We start from the raw sequence: 21,782 nt of genomic DNA, 5'->3' as shown, positions 1-21,782 counted from the left end.
TATAACAGCAACTGAGTTATCGCTATCTGTGCTTGTAAGCCAAGGCAGACCTGAAGTTAAAGGAAGCAACATTTATTGTCCTAATTGAGCTACTGCTGAGTAGTTGACATGTTATCTGGAGGCAGGTGGCTGGAACATTTGTCCTTGTGAAGACCACACTAGAGGCATTGCTATGAAGCTGTTGTTCTACCAACCACTGTGATTGAGAAATATCCTAAAATATCTAAGTATGAACCATGAAGTTCACATTTATGGTAAACATCATGGTTCTACTATTGGGTGGGTTGTCATGAAATGTACACAGGAATTGGAATAGTTTAGGCAATCTCCCTTTTCATGTATTGCATCATCAACATTTATTTTGTCTAATTCTTTGATTTATGACCAAACACCTGCACATTTTCATCAGCATCAGCAATGGAAATTTGAGTACTGATAATCAGCAAGTGGTAGCAATTGGTATCTGAACTAGCATTCACTTTAGTGTGTCATTGTCAGTGAAGGCAAAGAGAGATAAGGTCCTGTCCTGTTGGCTTATAATCAGAGATGACAGCAGCCAAGGGAGCAGATGAGAGTGATGTGTACGCTCCATAAAGAACACATCAAAAGTTAAATGAATTGCAGTTTCCCCTGTAAGAATAAACATGTATGATGTATGTTGTTCATGATTTATTTATGATTTCTCATTTGCCTTTACTCCACTAAATAGCTTTTACAATGAATACAACCAATGAGTCAGAGAGCAACATGTCCCACTTTTTTGCCTTGTCAACAGTTTAATTTGTTGGAATCACGACTAAATTTCACCACTAGGTGTCCCCATTGATCCAGTTTTCTCTTGGTAATGGCTTGAGTGTTCACTAGTGTCTGTCACCTCAGGCCTGTTTAACTTTCCAAGTCTCTTTCATTAAGTTGCTGAGTATTTGTGGCTCAGTTTTCTTGATTTTCTGTCATATATTGTAATTGACTTGCACTGTTTTTAAACCGTTCTCTGTTTAATGGACTCCAAACCTTTGCCTGTTTATTTGGCTGAAATAATTTATTTTACTTAGAGTATCTTTGAGGCATGTGGCCTTCACAGCAGGATCCACAGCATTGTCAGAATTGTTGTGTTGGGTGGGGCTACATAGTTTTTTATTCATTTGATCCTTATCTGGAAGTTGTGCTACATTGTCCTAATCATATTCTTCATTTATCTTACAAATCCATCCTAATCTGTTTATCCTGTTTTCTATACTGTATATTTGTCATGTGGCTTTTTTGATCTATTCTGTACACACACACATGGTCTTGGCTCTTCTTGAGATTTCTTCCATTTTTTCTCCTTTAAAGAGTCTAAGGACAGATATATAAAGACAAGGACAAAATATATCATCAACTATTCAGCTGCCATAAACTGCAAAAGTCCTTTTCTACTCAAAAATGTGTTTTGCAACTTCTCTCTTAACTTGGATGTTTAAGCTTCACCATGCAGAGTGATGTGTTTGCTGAGGACTTTCTGTGAGTTTTGAGGGGTAGTACATAAACGCATAATTTGTGACATTATAACTAGATTGGAAGCTAATGTTCCAGTATACAACTTATAACTAACTTTACATCATCACAAAGTAAGTGCCATCAGTCGGTCCAGTACATTTAACATTTAATGATTCTGAATACTTCCTTTACATATTTATACTGTACAATACTGGAAATATGTTGTTTAACAACAGACTGAAAAGACTACCAGTCAAAAGTCTCATATAATAATCAGTAAAAGCTCGACCCAATAACTAAACAGAATCCAAACTCGATATATAATGTCCACTGTCTTTATCCTATGTATATAACTGTAGAGGATGTTTGTTTTTTTAAATAAGAAAAGACACTAAAATTCACTTAATTGTTCAGTGTTGTAACTGAATGAACCTCAGGTAATACGTAGCAGAATAACTACATGCTTAGTTTTATAAATTGTCATATACATTCACTCAAAAAACATGAACAGGAATGTTTTTGCAGTGTACCAGCTTTAGCTGCTCAAACAAAGAAAAAAAAGTACTGTCTAAAATTGAAACTCTCATTCAACTCATTTCCTCTCTCATAACTACTGTGTCTACACAGGTTCATGCAACACAGCTGTGGATCCCAAACCTAAGAAATTACAAGCCCTGAATCCGGCATAGAGAGGCTGAGTGAATGTGGTCTGGACTCTGTGGAGGAGAGTCATGGTTTCTGAGACACCGTAGAAGGACAGAATACCTGCACTGTGATCCAGGTACACTCCCACTATGGAGGACTTAGAGCCTGCGGTGGAAGTGCTGACTTTATTATGACTGAATTCACAATAATTGTCTGAACACTCTAATGCCCAAGACCTGCCATTGTTGCCAAATTCACTGTCATTCCCTGTCCTACTAATATCTTTGTATGCGACTCCCACAAAAATTCCCAGATCACTCCACTCCACCTCCCAGTAATGACGTCCAGTCAGGCTCTCTCTACTCAGGACCTGAGATCTGTTCATGAATCTCTCTGGATGACTAGAGTATACCTGTTTTTTACTCACATATGTTAGTTTTCTGTTCCCTTCAGATAACAATAGCTTTGAGTTTGCTGTGTTTGGATCCAGTGTGATAAGACATGAATACTGTAAGAACTCATCTCTGGTCTTGGGCTCTGCTTGCGGCAGTAAAACATCCACTGATCTTGCCGTCAGTAAGATATTGGTCCATGCCTCACTAAAAATGTCCTGTAGTTTATTTTTAAACTCTGAGACAGCTAGCATCACATTCTCAAAGTACCGCAGAGGACGGATTTTGGTGCGAGGTGACTCTGTAGATTCACTGAGTCTTGAAAGAAAGGGGAAGATTTGTAGAAATTTGGTGTCATCCTCTGTGTGTGAGAGCTGTTCCAGCTCAGCATCTTTCCTCTTCAGATCAACAATCTCTTGCTGCAGCTTCTCCTGAAGCTCTTCGACCCGACTCACTTCAGTTTCCTGAGTGGATCTGATCTGTTGCTTCATATCTGAGCTTTTTTTCTCAATGAGATGGATCAGTTCAGTGAAATTTTTATCACTGTCTTCCACTGCTTTATCAGCAGAGCAATCAATTGCCTTCAGCTCCTGTTGAAGCATCTTCACATCTTTCTCTCTGTCCTGGATTTGCTGTTTAAGTTTTTTCTGACTTAGCTCGAGTTCTTCCTGTCTCTCAATCCTTTCTGCTGAAGCTGGAACTGTAGCGTGGTTTTTATGTTCATACATGTAGCAAAGATAACAGATACAGTGCTGATCAGTGCAGCAGAAAATCTTCATCACCTCACCATGATGAGAGCAGATGTTCTCCTGAAGCTTCTTGGAGGGGTTGACCAGCTTGTGTTTTTCAAAGGCAGGATATTCATAGTGAGGCTGGAGGTGTTGCTCACAGTAAGAGACCAGACACTGCAGACAGGACTTGACAGCTTTCAGTTTACTTCCAGTACAGACATCACAGGCCACATCTTCAGGTTCAGAATAGCAGTGATCAGCTGGAGCAGCTTGGAATCCAGTCTTCTTCAGGTCCTCCACTAAATCTTCTAACATGGTGTTTTTCATCAGGACAGGCCTCGGTATGAAGGCCTGTCTGCACAGCGGACAGCTGTAGATTTCCTTCTGATTCTCTCCATCCCAATGCTGTTTAATGCAGTTCACGCAGTAGTTGTGTCCACAGGGAATAGTTACAGGATCTTTCATGGGATCCAGACAGATGGAACAGCAGAGTTTTTCGCTGTCCAATCTAAATCCTTGCCGCGCCATTTCACCTCTCAGACAAAGTGTTAATGACTGTTTGTGAATGTCATACAGTCTGACAGTTTTAGGGCAGAAAGATTCTGCTCAACTCCAGAAAGGAAGTGGTTTGAAAGAGGAAGAGACTGTGACTCAATCAAACTGTGTGATTTCCATAAGATAGTTTCATTATGATACTTTCTGATTTGTTTCTCAAAATACTTTTAAAATAATCATAGACCTGCATAATCAGAAGGATCAGGAAACTGTACATGAAGAACTGATTCTTACCCTTTTTATTTGTCACTACTCATGAAGTCTGTGCTAACGTGACACTAAACTTGTCACTAATCAGTTTTACTGATACTTATGTGCATGGAGACGATGTAACCACTCAGAGATATCTGACATGACACTTTCTCAGTCACTTCTGATTGCCTTTCCATGAAAATAAAAACGGCAAAGCTTAGACAGTAAAATTCCATGGTTAACAGAATCAAAGTCATTCTTCAGATCAAAAAGTGTTGCCCCAACTACACTACCCCTATACCTCTCTGAACTTTGGCTTAAGACATTCCCTAAAGTATCAGTTGTCTGTTTCAGCAGAATGATTACTCTTATTCTAAATTGTAATGGATGGAGGATCTTCTAAATCAGATAATCAATAAATAATCAAAGAAATATACTTGACTGAGCCCTGAGTCTTGAGCAAACAGTACATGACAGTATAGCGACGAGAGAACTGTTATTAACAAGCAAGTCAAACTCGGTTCTACTTGTTAGGTAGGATTCATGTCTTGAAGACTGCAATAGTACAGTTCTCTGTATAGTTTTTAAGATGACTGACTGAAAGTAATCTGTGAGAAGTTGATTAACAACTTGGGATAAAGTTGAGTTAAGCAATCTAAACCCAGACTGAAAAGGGGAATCGAGAAAAGCAGGGTAAGCAAGCAGTTGGTCATCCTAAAAAAAGGAAGTGGAAATAAAAGAGATCACATTACTCTGCTTTTAGTATCCCTACATCTGTTGCCTATTGGTTTTTAGTATCAATTTGAAACTATTAATACTGAGTTGAAGGTAATGCTAAAGGAAAGGACATAGCTTTCAGTAATGACAAAATCAAACACCATCATCATTTAAGACTTTTTTTTAATCTTAAGAAAAGCAATAATCCTCAGGAAAGTGAAATTAGTAAGCAGAGTCCCTCCATATATACGGTAACCAACTATGTGTGTGTGTGTGTGTGTTTTTTTCTGACCTCTGTCCTTAGTTAATTAGCTTCCTGCCTGCTGGGTGATTTCTGTGCTGTAACTGGTTTTGACACTGTGGGTGTGGACTGTGGGGTGGACAGAGGGGCCAGCGGGGGGAGTGGAGCCTGACCGGTTGGCAGGACATGGCCTCCTTTACGGGACAAGAGGCCAATCTCTCTGCTGAGAGCCTCGATCTGCTGGGACTGTGCTTTTACCAACTCCTGAAGCCTCCACATCTCCTCCTGGTCCACACACCTGCTGAAATCCTGCAACTGTCTGCCCTGGATACACAAAAACATATATATATATATATTTAATGAGGCGTACATTATACAAATGGACACAAAAATACAAACATACTCACACATAGTCCATATGATCATGCACATAAACTAAGCCCTGAACTAAGATGGTGAACATTGTTAATGTTAATTGTCATTGTGAGTATTAACATGCTAATGTTAGCATTTAACTCAATGGGTGGTACAGTGGCTAGCACTGTTGGCTCACAGCAAAAAGTTTACATAGAGATTGCATGGCAATTTGCCGCAGGCCGCTTTTTCGCCACTCTTCGGTGTGTTCCCGGGGTTATAGTTTGTTCTGGAGATCTTCTACACCCTAGTGGCCATACAAAATCAATGCTTGCATTCTTTTTATATCACAGCAGGGATGGCAGAGTTGTTGCAGAAGGTTGTGGCCTGTTGCTTATCTAAATCAGGTTTTTTGTTTTGTTTGTTTTAACAAACATAACCACGCACTTGCATATATTACCACTGTCAATATATAACATATAAAATAAATGTAATGCATGGACTTACAATATTCTTCTGCCTGGCGTTGAGTTTATGCTCCAGTTCCTTCTTCTCCTCGAAGAGCGATGTCAAGCTGAAGAGACACTCTGTGTTACACTTGGTCACCTCCATCAGAGCCTGATGTCCTTCTTCTACCTTCGCCTGAAGATCACACATAACACACACACACACACACACACACACACACACACACACACACAATAAACTAATTACAATCTGAGTAGTTTTTCAATGGTATTTTGTGTTTAAAGATTACATCAAAATAAGGCAAATATATAGATAGACACACAGTTACCAAAACGCATACTCACACCAAAACTGACACACAAACACACACAGGTCAACGTACATCCCACTGTTTGATTTCCTTGGCGCATGCGTCTTCCTGGAGGAGTTTTTCCTGCTTGAGCTCCTCCAGCGTCCTGTTCCCTGACAGCGTCTGCAGAGCCTCCAGATCCACCATCCTCCCAAACTTCATCATCATCTGGTCATGGCAATGCTTCTCCAGCACTACACCAACACACATACAGACATATGTCAACATCCTTAGATGTTTCAAGCCGAGGTGGAGCTCCTCTAGGCGCTAGTGTTCTGTTTCCGTCTTACCCTGCATCTCAACATCCATGTCCTTTCGGTCGTGGATGAGCCTGACGTGCTGCTGACGGGCCTGATGGTACAGCTCTTTCTGCTCACCCTTCTCCGCCATCAGCTGCGATGCACGCTCCTCCAGCCGGCTCAGCTCCTCCCGGGTCAGCACTAAAGTCGGGGTCAGGTCGGATGGCACCGAACCGTCAACGACAAACTCAATCTGGGAGTAAGGAGCAGAGAGAGCTCACTGAGCAAAACTGGAAATTCTCTGTGGGTTAGAGCTTGGATTTGATTTGTGTTCCCAGTCATTTTTTAATGACTATTTTTGTGTGTTTACCTGGTGTAGTCTGAAAGGAATCACCACATCCAGTTCATTAAGTTTCTGCTGTTTCTCCCTGTTGACTAACTCCAAGTCTGCCTCTGCTGCCTTTCGACCGCTTTTCACTGATTTCCCCTGCAGAATCAAACAAAAAAAGGTGAAAAGGTGAAAAAAGAGCACATGATAATAACAGAAATGTGACAGGGATATAAAGCAGACTTTGACCTTTATAATGAGGGTATCACGCTCCTTCTCCAGAGCTTCAGCACTCTTCTTCTCCTCCGCCAGCAGTTCCTCCAGGTCCAGCCGACGCTCACGCAGCTGCAGCGTGTTCTCGAACAACTCAGGGTCACAGCCTGAGATACATGCACGCACACACACACACACACACACACACACACACACACACACACACACACACACACACACACACACACACACACACACACACACACACACACACACACACACACACACACACACACACAAGTTTTCCACAGGACTATTAAGGATAGGGTCCAGAGCTGAAGACCTCTAATAGAAACACAACATGTGCAGATTGAGCAGCTAAACTGGTGATGGTGGCATATGAATGACCTGCTTCAATTCTTGTTGTGGGACAGAGTGATTAGGGAAAAATGCAGCACGATCAGACTCTATCAAATACAGATAATTACTGCACAAATAAAATAGTTCTATAATCATTATTACGTCTTTTTTTGTAGTATTATATCACCTTGTGGCCTAGTAACAAATACTCTACTACTACTGTAAACAACTACACTGGCAGCTTTGAAGGGTCTTTTTAAATTAATATCATATTAAATGCTTGGGACTCTGGACTGGTAAGAATGAAAAGTTTAAACTGACCTGAGACAAAAGCAGCACTTCAAAGTCCAGATGAATTATGAAACAACATTAGGAGGAATTTGATTTAAACGTTGAACAGAGGGCGTGACATGATATCACATGTTTGAAATTGGCTGCTTCAAGTCATATTTAGCTTTACAGGAAAAATAAAGTGGTTGGATTTTGATTTAAGAACACAAATAATTTTTTTGTATTTTCTTTGGCATATATCAATAAATAGATGCACAATATGACAAGTGATGTGATTTAAAGGGTTAAAAAGGCATTTTTCATTTCACCTTGACTTTAAGTAAAGGATTAGAGTGCTTCATCCACCAAAGTACTGACCTAGAGGGCAAACGCTGTCATCCAAAGGAACTCCTCCCTCCTCTGTCTCGCTGTCATAATCATCATCATCATCATCATCCCAGTCATCATCTGAGTCTGAGTCTTCATCGCTGTCCTCCTCCTCTACTGCAAACACACATTTGGATTATAAAAGATGAACTGACTCAGCTTCACACACTCACACTGTGTTTCTTTTATTGACCTTCATCTCCTGTCGGTTCCTTCTTCTTCACACGTTTGATCCTCTTCCTGAAGACTTTGGTTAGAAACTCTTCAAACTTGTTCTCTTCGCCCAGGGAGTTCTGGAAGGCTGCAGCCAGAGCCTTCTCTCTCTCCTGCACCTTGGCTATGTCTCTGCGCTTATGTTCCAGCTGTTCATTGCACTCCTCCAGCTTAGACTGTCAGGACAGAGAAAAAGAGAGGAGAGGATGCAACAAATAGGCAACTTTATTGAATGCAAACACTGTCAGTGTCAACTTAAAAAATCCATTATAAGTTACTTTGTCATTGTTTAGTCGAAAAAAAAACAAAAAAACATGGCCCATCATGTGAGGCTTTAGTTTTGGTATGTTTATGTTCAGACTGCACTGTGTGAATTTCAATAAGACCACTGCCTTAAAAAGTTATATACCTAATTCCACACTTGCCATGATGCAATGCAACATCATCTGACAATGTGCTGTGCTGGACTATCACATATAAAGATGTGCACTCACAGCTGTAAATTGCCTCATACAGTATTGTTATAAACTGATCTACAGTGTTTTGGTGACTGATTAGCCTTTATTCTCATGGATCTGTTACTCAACTGGACTTCCTAATTTATACTTCATCTTCTCACTGGTACCTGAAGTAACATCCTCACATCAACTCATTATTTTTAAACATAGTGCTGCTTTTAGTATGAATGAAAGAATGAAAATGCAATTTCCCCCCCAACTTCACTTAAATAATTATTCTGGTCAACTCCTTCTTTTATGGATAAAACGCTCCTTTAAAAAATATTCTAAGCAGCAATTCTGTGAAATATGAGATATTTCAAAGGAAGCACAAATTGAGCAAGAGGCTAATCTATCAGAGGGTTCATGTAAACAGACACATACAAATTGACATAAACTGTATTTCTTTGGACTGTGTGCAACCAGAGGAAACCTTCACAAAAGACTATTATTAGTCTTAGTTCAATTAGTTTTAAGGAATTCTGATTGTAAAAATCTTCACTACATTAGCAGGAAGTACTAATATATATTCAAGCCACAATGTGCAGAATATTTATGTAATTATAGCGGCTTTAAAATGTGATTTTGACTGACTGAATGAATGGATGTGGGGTTCTTTTAGCTGCATGTGTTGATGTCTGGCACTATGATACCACTACTGCGGGGCGCCAGTATAATCTTATTATATTACATTATTATTATTATATTTCTAAAAGGTGATTTTTATTCTGCATAGAAATGAATGGAAAATAATGGTTGCTTGAGAGGTGGAAAAATAATGCAAAAACCCTCCCACCGTGATGCCCTTCTCCTCCTTCATGCGAGCGTTGAGATTCTCCTGCAAGATCCCCTCTCTCCTGTCCACCTCCTTGAGGAGCAGCAGCTCCTGGTAGAGCATCAGCTGACGGAGGTCGGCCAGCTTCAGCTGCCAGTCCAGATGCAGCTTGTCGTGACGCAGCAGGAGCTTGGCATCAAACTCACACTCGGAGCTCTCCATCTGGTGATTAAATAAATACATCAATAGATTATATCATCATGTTACACAGTGCATCATCAGCCTGAGATGTTCAGTAGACTCTAGAAGATATTTTTTTTCAGTTTTAATGAAGACTTTTAAAAAAAATAATGAAACAAGCTGTTGAATATGTAATTTAATCCCCTTGTATTAATGAACAGACCTCCTCCATTATAGAGTCCTGCATGTGCAACAGTTTGATCTCCTTCTCCATCAGAAGCTCCTCCTCCAGCTCGCTCAGCTCTGCTCCTCCCTCCACAGCTGTCTCCTCTGCCTCTATGGTTACAAATGAAGGTGATAGGCGGGGTGTCCCCTCCTCCCCTCTCTCATCCTCTTCTTCCTCCTTCTCTCCTTCCATCTCTTTCTCCAGCTGCTCCAACAAACCCCCAACTCCCTCCTGCTCCTCCTGCTCCACTGACCGAGACCTGTTGTAATTGACCCATTATCAGTTTCTTTACTTTTTTCTACATTTTTTTCATAGTTACTTTAAGAATCATTTCCACATCTTTGGTCTGAGCCTCGGATGCTGTACCTCTGTTTCCTCAGAACCTGGTATCTCTCCAGGGTTTTGCGGCTGTAGCGCAGCCTCTTCTCCGGGGTTTCCTCTGGTAGGATAGCGGGCAGAGCGGGTAGAGGTGAGTGAAGATGCGCCTCAAGATGCTGCCGGATCTTCTGCAGCTGCCGAGCCTGAGCTTGCAACCGAGACACCAGGCGAACCTTGGAATCCCACAACGTCATGATCCGTCCGTTCATCGCAGTCTGTTTCTCACGGATCTGATGGGATGGAGGGAATTATTAAAGGAATCTCCTTTTTCTGTAACCAAGGCTTTTTCTATTATTGAGGATATGCAGTTTGTAGTGATATAAAACAGAGAAGAACAGAATAATTGAAAAAATAATTGCAGTTTTTGTTTGATAAATGGCTAAAGCTCCTCTTTCAGATGATGAGACTGTAGTAATATCATCACAAAATCCTTCCTCATTTAACTTTATTTGTATTTTGTATACAGAATATTTAAAGTGAACACACTATCCAGCATATTTTTGCTTCATAGTCTCATTAAATTGCTTTTATGAAACATTTTAAACATAGGAAATAAGAAAAAAACTAGCCTAAAGGAAGTTAATGTTGGGAATGACATCAGATGTGTGTGTGTCTGTGTGACTGTGCGTACCTTCTCCTCCATGGCTATCATCTCAGCTATCTTCTTTTCTGTGTTCATCCTCAAGCGTTTCGGCACTGTGAAGTCTTTAGCTGACTTCAGTTTTAAGTCTCCAATGGTCTCTCTGGCTTCACAGATGGCCAGCACGTCCTGCGGATCCTCGCAGTCCTCCTTTGGCTTCTCTGTGTATCTGAGACACCGATAATCCATCATTGTTTAACACCTGAATCTCACCATTTTACCCCCAGAGCCCCCTAGTGGCTTAATCTGACACTGCATTTCTAAATACATCTTTTGGAGAACACAGAAGCTAATTTGAGCACAAAAGGCTGAGGTGAGGTGATGTTTTTGGATGTGACACTCACAGTTGTTCCCATTCCTGCTTCCTCTTCTCTATCTTGGCTCGAGCTTGTTCGGCTTTCTCTGCAGCCTTTCGGAGCCTCTCCACCTGCCGATCTCCCAGCTTGATCTTCGCTGGACGAGCCGGAGGGGGACGCAGCACTGCCTCCTCTGGTGAACACACATCAGTGATATGTTAAGGGTGAATACTAACAAGTGAAACACACACACATACACAGATAGACTCCCTCTCACCTTCTAATTCGTCGCTGTCTTTTGAATGCTCAGCTCTGGACCTTCTGTGTTCTTGTGCAGCTGCTTCGTCTCCGTCGGTCCAGCCAGGTTTGCTCTGCTGTCTAAGCCAGGCTGAAGGCCCAGCAAGTGCTGGCAGGCGGTAGGTGGAGATTCTGTGGTTGGTGCCGATGGCGACCACAGTGACTACTCTGGACTCTAAAGCATCCCTGAACCTGAAGAGAAACACATGAGCATTGCAGATTGGTTGTCTTTATGTCCTTACTAATCAAAGTAATTTTTACACAACATCAGTTCCAGCAGACTCCTCATATTGGTCCTTGGGAGGTATGATTATAGGAAAAGTTAAAATCCTGAGAGGTACGTGTTATTCTACATATACAGTCAAAAGTTTGGACACACTTTCTCATTGATGTGAATGGGAAAGTGTGTCCAAACTTTTGATTGCTACTGTATTTAAAATTGTTTCTGACTTAGATTATGTAACAGGAATATGCGGTTCTCAACTGTGTTTTGTGTGTGTGCGTGTTAAGTCAGTACCAGTCTTGTAGTTTTTTGAGTGCTATGCAGCAGTGCTCCACCTCCCAGGCCAGTTGTTTTTTGACCTCTCTCACCCGCTGGGCCTTTAACCTCTCTGCCTGTTCATTAAAACGTTGGTCCAACTGCAGCTCCTACACACACACACACACACACACACACACACACACACACACACACACACACACACACACACACACACACACACACACACACACACACACAAATTCAAGAGACTGCATTCACTTGCATTCATTTTTTACACATTAATAGTATTTTTTTTAGGGTATCTTGAGAGTTTAGACGTCCCAGGCCTCAATTTTGACATATGCTTTAATCCATTAACAAACTTTGTCATTTAAATTATGTTTTATATGTATGGAAACTCATGAACTACATCTTCATGGTTCAAATGAGTTGTAATCAGTAGGTAAGGCCAGTGATTACTGAACACATGAGTGGCATAAAAAAACTAAATCAGATACCAGATGATAATTACGTCACTTTTTCCAGGCAAACCACATGAACTGTGGGACCCGATGGTAAAACCCAGGTTTGTGTGTGTGTGTGTACCGTAGGTGTGAGGCGAACGTGCTCCTCCAGACTCTGGTTGTCGTTGAGCAGCTGTTTAAACGTCTTCTGGAGCTCAGTCAGCTTTTTTCTCTTTGCTTGAATCTTCAGCTCGACCTCACGACGCAGACGGTCCTTCTCCAACTTCTGCTTAGCCGTCTCTATGCTGGAGGGAGTCAGAGTGGGAAATTCAGAAGACATCAAACCTTCATGATTTTCTTGAGTCACAGTGTTACCAAGAACAACATGTACATCCTCAGAGCTACAATTGAAGAAATTCTAAAAATATGAATAATGACAAAGAAATTACACATAGTATATGTATCTACAGTACAGTATAGTAAAGTAATTTTATAAACAGAGAGACAGAAAGTAAAATTTAAAAAAAAGACAAGAATGATCAGAGACCAAATGTATCCTTGATAAGAGGTTATCCTCACTCACCTGTAAGCTGCTGGGTCCTCAATGTCCTGAGCCAACGCCTCATTCTCAAGACCCACCTGTTAGAATAATATAAAAACAAAATGATAACATTTCATATTCATTTAGAACCATCCATTGCTTACCCTCCACACTTAACTGACATGTGAACTGCATAGTGATACTCCTTTAAAATTCAGTTTTCATCAGGACGAAATGCTACATATCAGGAAAATATAACAAAGACAAAAACAAGATGAAAACTGAGGTTCATGGAAGAGTTCAAAAAAGATCTTATAGGCTGTTTGTTCTTAAGATAAAAACCTCATTTATTTTCACTGTTTATTAGACCTAGAAAACTAGAAACAGGATTTTTCCCTCTGAGGGTTTTACAATCTGGTCGACATATGTCACTCTGAACTTATTACTTCAGTGTGAATAAGTCAGAAAAAGTTAATGAAACTCAGGAGGGGCACAAGAGTAGAGATAAGGGATTGAAGGTACATCCAGAACCTGGTGTGAAACAGTTTTGCATTTTGGTTTTGTATTCAACATGTGATGGTTTCAGCCAAGCTAATGGCGTGGCTCTAGAGATGGTAAAGGCTGTTGGTCCAACGCTTTGGTCCAAATAGAAATGTATCGACAACTATGGATAAATGAATTGTCACATCATTTTGTACATTCATTGTTATCAGAGGATGATTTCTGATCCATGTTTTCATTTAATGAGTGAAATATTTCAACATCTACCAGATAGATTGGCACTAAATCTTGTACAGAAATGCATAGCGCCCCAATGATGTTTTCTAATGGCTTTGATAATACCCTGACATTTCCTCTAGTACCACCATCCAGTTGACATTTAGTGGAATGTCTCAATAACTGTAAGATATATTTCTATGACATTTGATAAGCACACTAATGTCCCCTTCAGGATGAATTATAAAAACTTGATCCCTTAAGTTTTCAGCTAGTGCCATCAATAAATTAAAATTGAATTTGTCTAATAGAGTATTTCCAAATACCTAATTACAGCCTCAAAGAGCCACTAGTGGGGATGTAGACTGTTGGTCTTGTTTGAGGAATGAGAATGGAAAAGATAAGAAAAGGTCAAATGTTGACTGACCCTGGGTGAAGGAACCTTGGCCCTCTTTCTCTGCAGACTTTTCTGTAGTTCCTCTGGAGGCAGCAGGCTGAAGGAGAAGATGTTCCCATCGTCTCCCACCGTAAGCACAAAGAGGTCGTCATGGCTACAGCGGATGTGCCGCAGCTGTCCGTAGTGGTTGTCGTGGACGCTCAGTTCCCAGTAGGCCTGCATGGAGGTGAGGTTGTGGTCGCCGGACTCCAGAGGGTAAATCCTGATGGACCCTGAGTGCATGCCACAGAGCAGCAGCTGCCTGTTGGAGCTATGAAACACCAAAAAAAAATCCAAAACAGCAGGTAGGACACTTCAATCACCACCTTATACAGGTTATAGTGTTAGAGTAAGGAGGATGTAGGGTTTACCATCTACAATGTCCCCTGTCCTTTGCCTTATTTTTGTTCCTGCTAGAGTGGGGTTTTTCATTTCGATTTTTTAAAAGCAGTTTTGCTATCGTGACTCTTGATTCATTTAAAGCTGCATTAAATATTCTGGCCACTGTAAAACAAGCTGAGAGACAGGCAGACCTGACCTTATTAAGATATTTAGCAAACAGTTGCTTACTAACACATCCTGCAGACACAAAGCAACATTATTATCCCATTAGTGTCACGTTTGTGTCTCGACTGATGAATCTATGTTCAATATTCATAATTAATATCTAATAATTAGAATTGGGTGTCTTAGAGTAGGGAGATACCTAAAACATGCAGGGCAGTAACTCTATAAGACCACTGACCACTGTTCTAGAGGATAAGCATTATAAGCTAATGGGTGGATGGATGGATGATTAGTTAGTTTGCTCACTGGCTACCTGAAGGTGATGGAGCGGATGGGGTTTTTGTCTGTGTTTTGGAGAGGCAGGAAGGCAAAGGGTTCATCCTGCCGCTGGTCTGGATCCTCATCCTGCTTCTCAGAGAACTTACAGTGATACAAGAAACCTGAGTCATAGCCTCCCTGAAGGAGAGAAAAGAGAAAAAACCTTACATCTCCTAAATTGTTAATATCTGCTGGTTGTTGAGATATAAATTGCGTGTATATATGTACAGTATGTGTCTCTGTGTGTGTACCAAGGATAGCCAGAACTGTCCGGACTGTGAGTAGAAGCCACAGTAGAGAGGACTTGGAGGGTCAGGGATGTAAATAGCGGGCAACTCTTCCTCTTCCTCCTCCTCTTCTTCTTCTAGTTCTAGCTCCGGCTGCTTCGACTGTTTTAACCGTTCTTCCCTCTCTTTCGCCTTCTTCTCCTTTACGGCTTGACGTCTTGCGATTTCCTCGTCTCTCTGAAACACGCACAAATGCACAAATCTAAATGAAATGAAACTGAAATTAAAGTATCACTGGGGCAAACAAAATTAAACTACTTAGAATAGTAGAATTGGAATGTCCAGATCAATGTGTCATCCTAGAAGTTATATCAATTGAAATCATGCTGCAGCAAATGAAGTAAAATAAAGTAATACAGGTTTAAAAATGTATGTATTCAGTTAAAACCCATGAAACAAACTGGCTAAGCTCAGACCTTGATTCTAGACTTGATGCTCCTAAACCGGAAGGATCTGCTGGGCAGCTCGGGCAGCTGGAAGGTTTTGTCCGGCTTCTGGGCCTCGGGATCAGGACTTTCGACCTCGACCACGTGAGCAGTCTGACACAGGATGAGCAGCCTGTTTTCATTCTGGGTAAAAATATAGAAAAAGTTAATTGAAATATTAACTTTCCATCACACAGGTATTCAGGTCCAGGGATGGGCAAAGATCAGACTTACGTGGGAATGAGGCGACCATTCCAGCGCCTGCACTGGCCCGGGAACACGGACAAAACCGATGGGGTTGTATTTTTCCCCAACGGTGAAAAAGAACACAGTGCAGTCGGAACTCTGAGCAGGGAAGGTAGAGGTGAGAGGTCAGAAAATTGAGACAAATAACAAAATGAACTGGCAGAGGTGTCACAGTTGTTTCTGTTGAAATTTTTACCGTCCAAACTGGGTTTGACCAATGAAATATGTCTGTTTAATGACATTATGAGATCGAAGGTAAGGCAATAGCATAAGTTTGTTATTACTTCTCAACCTAGTGAGTCATATTAGTCATCACCATAGCAACAGGGACTGTTAGATGACGGTGAATGACAGGAACATAATTGCTTGTACTTTCCATTCATTTACAAAAATAGAAATGATGGCCTTGTAAATCAGTGAAATTTATCACGGCCCCTAGATTAGGCACTAAAAGTTTCATTTTCTTCTATTAGGAAGCATGAAAAGTAAAATATCATCATTACTACTTGAGTTTGATGAATTGTTGACCAGATACATGAATAGACAACAAATTAGAACACAAATGGACAATTTTATCTAAGACTTGTTGCACTGGGCTCAACTGTGGAAAACAGGTTTCCAGTATTATGCACTTTACTACTGAAATGAACTGCAACACAACTTAAAGTGCAACTCCACCAATTTTACACATCAAAATCTGTTAACAGGTGTTGGGAAATACTAATGCATATGTGCTAAAAAAGTTGTATGAAACCTTTGGTGGCTGTAGAGGGAGCTGTGTGAAATCTGATAAACTGCAGCATCAGTTGAGGCTGAAGAACACAAGTTTGAGATCTAGTGGTGTGGAGTTAAGCAGGGAGGTTACCAGACCACTGTAGTCATCATCACTGATTGAGGCTAACAGCTTAAGGCTACATTAGCAACTAGCTTAACACATCCAAATCTCCTCCCAAACTGTCGGCAGTTGGGTTGACCTGTGGAAAATGTGCGTTACCAGGAAGAAGAATGTATGTAATAAAAAAAGATGATATCTATGATTATGCTGTAATGATTTTGATCCTTTTTAACAATGTATATCATGAGTCCAACAGTGAGACTTCAAAGATTTACCCCTGTGGCTAAGATGTCTCCATTTCGCTCATATGCAACAACAGTCACAGGGGCATTATGGGGTTTGAAGGCCTGTTTGAGGCGCAGCTTAGCATCTCCTTTGGGGGTGCGTCCAGTGACAACGTGTAGTCTCTGAGGATCATACAGCTCCAGTAAGCGGACCACCCCATCCTCAAAGCCCGTCACCAGTAATCCTCCCCTTTGGTTCACCTGAAGACAAACATAAACACACATTAATGTAATGTCAACACACATCATATTGTATGTAGTAACATGATTCAGGTGATTTTCATAAAAAAAACTTTTACCAAAGGTGGAGCCCAGCAGAGTGCGGTTCCGCCCTGATTGAAGCGGCTGGTGGTCAGCTCTCTTTTTGCCAGAAAGTCAAAGACTTTGACTGAACCTGGAGAGAAAGGGACAGACGCTGTGATAGTGTCGGCGTCAGTGTGTTTGCAAGCATGTGTGTGTGCAGCTGTGGAAATGTGTGTCACTCACGATCCAGAGTGGTCGTGGCCATCAGGTGGCTTTTCCTCGACACATCCATGCCCTGGATGGCTCCGGCGTGGAAGGAAAACACGCACTCTGGATCAGGAGTCTGTTCACACATATGATACACGTATATGTTATCACACTGGGCGAGCACACTGTGTTTATTACAACAATTTATCAGATTTGAGTGTTAACAGTGGCACCATAGTCGTCCATTTGTAATAAAAATATTGTATGTAACATTTTCATAACGTCTCTATAAAAACCAAAGTGACAGTAGAGGAAACTCACTGTGTAGGTGAATGAAAGGTCCAGTTTCCAAATGGCTCCACTGGAATCCTGCAACACCACGTAACAAAGACTTGGATTTTTGATCGAGATAAGGGCCAAATCATGGTTTTAATTAGTGACCTTTGACCTTTTTGCCCTCTGACCTGAGCAAAACAGAGGAAGGAGTCAGGCGTGGAGCTCTTCACCACAGAGGAGAGGTGGACGTTGTGTCCGATCACCATCTCATTCATGGGTTCCAACTCAAACCTGTTGCTATCGTTGCTACTGTCGGCGGTGTCGATGCTCTCGAAGTCCCAGCCCTGCGGGAGGCAGAGGGGAGTTATAAAGTCATCATAAAAATACAGATTACACATTATTCTTTGTAGGAATGCCAAGAGGGGTAAATTATGTATTTAAAAAACTGATTTAATTTGCACACAAATCATTGAACCTGTTGTCAACTCACATCAAATACCTGTATAACACAAAGAGCTTTACAGTGAATATATGTGAGGAAATATGTATAATATGAATTTAATATATGTAACTTCATTTTTTATCTATTTTATTATTGCTCCAGTGATTTTTTTCTCTTAACTGTTAATATCCAAACGTTCCAGATGTCCAAAATCCCCCCCCTAAAAAAACAGCAGCATCAAAATTTCAACATCTAACAGTGAAGAGAGTTTATGAGGTTCTGTGGCTGTGTTTATCTCACCCTAATCACTCCATCACTGCCGAATGTCATCAGCTGTCCGTCCTCCAGCGCAAACGGCTGGACGCTCCCCGCATGGCAGTTCCGCCCTTCCTTACGGCAGATCTCCACCTTGATGGCGTTTCCGTCCCACAGCAGCAAGTTGCCCCAGTGTGTACTGGACACCACCTGACAGGAAAAGACAAAGAAACAGTTAGTTCTTCTTCTATTGACTCACAGAGATGATATTTTAATAGCAACATATTATCGAAATTGAAAGTTTATTGTTGACCGTTCAAACAGAAGGGCACAGACCTTTCCATCAGGTAGTTCCACGTAGCCCTCAATATCAGTCCCTGGAGTTTTCCCAAAATGTCCCATAAGCCCTTGCAGTTTGAGACCTGTGAAGGTGCTGGCCATTTTCCAGAACCTTGTAGAGTGAAGGAGAGAGGGAATGTTTACCATATATGAAAAACATTAATATATTCAATCTCAATGTGAGTAATAATTCAACTTCTGAACTTCTGAAACTGCAAAAGACCTCGAAAGAAGCCACTTTTAGACATGCACCTCATTGTGTAATTGTGGTGGCAATTGTCTCATGTCTGAATAAGTTTTAAATATTTTTAAATGTTCAAATTTTGGACCTGTAACATCTGAATTGAATGCATACATTTGGGCCTAAAAATATATTCCTAGCAGTCTTGAAACTGAGTTACAGAGTTTTATGAGGATTCAGTATATCTTTTACTTGATATGTCCAGATCCTGATGATGTGAGCAGTCCCGGGTTGAACGGGGAGAAGTTGACTCGGTACACCTCCTGAGAAACAGCCTTGCAGCTCAGCATCACCACCTCCTGCCTCCAGTCCCACAGCGTCAGCATGTAGTCGGGTGCGCCGCCCACGCTGGCAAGCAGACTCCCGTCACGGTTAAAATCCACAAAACTGTACGCCTGCTCTGTACCGCCTACAGACAGACACACAGGTGAAACATGATCATCAATAATACAAGAGGGAGAAATAAAACTTTGTAAAAGAAAAAGCGTCTTGGTCTTATTTACCTCTGAGAATGCGGTACGGTCGTAACGATGGATATTCATAGAGTATGATGTCAGGCTGGTTTCCCTTTTCTGCCACAACAAAGTACTGCCTGCTGGGGTGTGCCTTTACACACACACACACACACACACACACACACACACACACACACACACACACACACACACACACAAAGATATGAAGACAAATGTAATAGTTACAGTGTGGTGCTATAATACAGCTTTTTAAACATCAATCTACAAATAAACCTATGAAAAAAGATCCCAAAAGCTAAAGACAACACAGTATAGTGTAAAGAATGTTTATCTATAATATAAAGTATGTTCTTATTTATTCTTCTCTTCCATCAGTATGACTCCTCAGTTACATCTCTCACTGTTTTTCAGCCTTCTTACCGTGATGGACCCGATTCCTCCTCCACTGCAGGAGCGGAGGTACCTCTGCTCCTTGGTGGAAACATCCAGCAGGATGAGCAGGTTGCCTGCTATAAAGATCAGAGTTCTGTCATCCAGCAGCTGCAGGTTCGCCCTGCGCCCGCTGTCATAGCCAAAGGTGTGACTTGATGCGGGATGAATTAAGGATTGAGATTCACTGAAGCTTTACACAAGATTATGTTACCAAAGTTCCTACATAATAACAATAATAATAATAATGATGACTAAAAAACAGAAAAACAGGACAAAAACGATGTCATCAGGGAATCTAGACCTACACTCTAAAATCAGATCAGTACAGTCCATTTTTGTGATGAAAGGCTGTAAAGTCCTCTCCTACAGGGTTTATTTTCATTATTAACAGCATACATTTCTCTGAACTTGCAGCACGAGGAATAAAAAATGTGCTGATTGTTCATGTTACAGGTGTTTATTAGCCTCAATCTGCTGAGTAAGAACTGTGGTGTCAAATGAAACTTTTTCAAAGAAGGATACGAGAGGTGCAGGAGGTTCTCTGGGATTTCAGAGTCAGGTGTGATGTATGGTCTGGAGTGAAGCTCCTCATACTGGTAGTACATGTCTGCAGAGAGACGCTTGGATTCCTCTGCAGTCTCCTGCTGTTCACTATCACATCCTGTGAGGGAGGAAACAGCAGACAACAGCTTTCAATTACTCAACCAATTTCATAACTTAGGTGCTTTTTTTCTCTCCTAAAAACAGCAAATATAAGAAAGGCACATTTCTATTCTTACACAATAGATCATTATTTTTTTGACAAGGCTGGTTAACACTCACAAAAACATGAGGCCATAGGAGACTTAAATGTGTTCACCAGGATACATAAGTGTAATAAATATTAAAATACTGATCAAGTAAAGACACTCTCTCAGAAAAAAAGCTTATTTGAACAATGTGGGGTCAAAGTTAATCAATTTTCAAACTATACAGAATATAGATATATTATGCCATCATTTACATTATCTTCACTGCTGCACCACAGTGGTATAGTTGAAGACTAGTATACACTTATTCAGTTGTTATTGAATATGAGGGTGAAAGTTCAGACTTGACTTTACTGGAATAATAGTTTTATTAAAAAATAATCTTCACTCAGGGTCCACTTTAATGATTCATTTCAACTGATATGTCAGTGTTTTTAAATGCTTTAATATTTCAGCTGATTCTGTGTTACTTCAGCTTCATTCAGCACTTCCACTAACTGTCATTTCAACATATTTCAGTATCAATACCTGTACTTTAACTGTCAACTCAGCATTAACTGCTTCACTATTTATTATTACAAATGTCTCAACATGAAATGGACTCTGCAGCTATAAGTGATGGTATTATTGTTATTATAATTGTTATTATCATGTTTCATACCTGCAGTGTTTTCTTCAGACATTTTCGTTGGTAAATCATCGGTTTCCTTTGGTTTTTATCTGCAAAATAAACAATGTATTATTAAAAGACATATTTCCAACTTGAGCAAATTGACTTTGCTAATAGCAAAATATAACGTTGCTAACTATAGTTTTCAGTTGTTCTGTGTCAAGCTTTTACATGAACTGATATCTATTTATTACCTTCTACATGTAAGTTAGCCGTTTAAGTTTGGGGATGTTGCCAGGCAACCAGGAAAGTCACGCCGCTGCAAAGCCTGCTGGTTAATGTAGTTCTAAACCCCAAACCTGTTGCGTTGATTACAGTTGTCCTGCTCTTTAATTTGCTTTGACTTGAGATAAATAAAACAGTAGGTGTAAACTAAATTGAAGAATTATAATAGTATAATAATTACGACTTTTCAGTCGGTATAAAAAAATAACATCGAATTGATTTAGCTTCTACTACTGAATTTACACGTATTTTGAACATCACTATTGT

At 40.6% G+C, this 21,782-nt stretch overlaps 2 protein-coding genes across 2 annotated transcripts; both read right to left on the bottom strand.

Annotated features, from left to right (window-relative positions):
• Window positions 1-1,992: 1,992 nt before the first annotated feature.
• On the bottom strand, window positions 1,993-3,772 carry LOC133995595 (tripartite motif-containing protein 16-like). Its single transcript, XM_062435062.1, has one exon. The coding sequence runs from the start codon at window positions 3,770-3,772 to the stop codon at window positions 2,096-2,098; it is 1,677 nt and encodes a 558-aa protein (XP_062291046.1). The 3' UTR covers window positions 1,993-2,095.
• A 1,240-nt stretch (window positions 3,773-5,012) lies between these two features.
• Window positions 5,013-21,303, bottom strand: LOC133994959 (cilia- and flagella-associated protein 44). Its single transcript, XM_062434201.1, has 34 exons — window positions 21,282-21,303; window positions 20,394-20,532; window positions 19,860-20,022; window positions 19,467-19,569; window positions 19,156-19,372; window positions 18,720-18,834; window positions 18,429-18,593; window positions 17,875-18,030; window positions 17,732-17,779; window positions 17,447-17,546; window positions 17,260-17,354; window positions 16,952-17,161; window positions 15,830-15,940; window positions 15,587-15,739; window positions 15,135-15,347; window positions 14,879-15,021; window positions 14,050-14,329; window positions 12,948-13,003; window positions 12,507-12,669; window positions 11,937-12,067; window positions 11,400-11,611; window positions 11,171-11,315; window positions 10,818-10,995; window positions 10,175-10,416; window positions 9,806-10,067; window positions 9,424-9,624; window positions 8,111-8,306; window positions 7,909-8,034; window positions 6,937-7,067; window positions 6,730-6,846; window positions 6,411-6,612; window positions 6,154-6,314; window positions 5,811-5,945; window positions 5,013-5,273 (listed from the first exon to the last, which is right to left on the bottom strand). The coding sequence occupies exons 1-34, from the start codon at window positions 21,301-21,303 to the stop codon at window positions 5,013-5,015; spliced, it is 5,352 nt and encodes a 1,783-aa protein (XP_062290185.1).
• Window positions 21,304-21,782: the final 479 nt, after the last annotated feature.

This window comes from Scomber scombrus, chromosome 15 (assembly GCF_963691925.1).
Source record: "Scomber scombrus chromosome 15, fScoSco1.1, whole genome shotgun sequence".
NCBI lineage: Eukaryota > Metazoa > Chordata > Actinopteri > Scombriformes > Scombridae > Scomber > Scomber scombrus.
The sequence above is the reverse complement of the archived record's forward strand: the minus strand, read 5'-3'. Positions and strand labels throughout refer to the sequence as shown.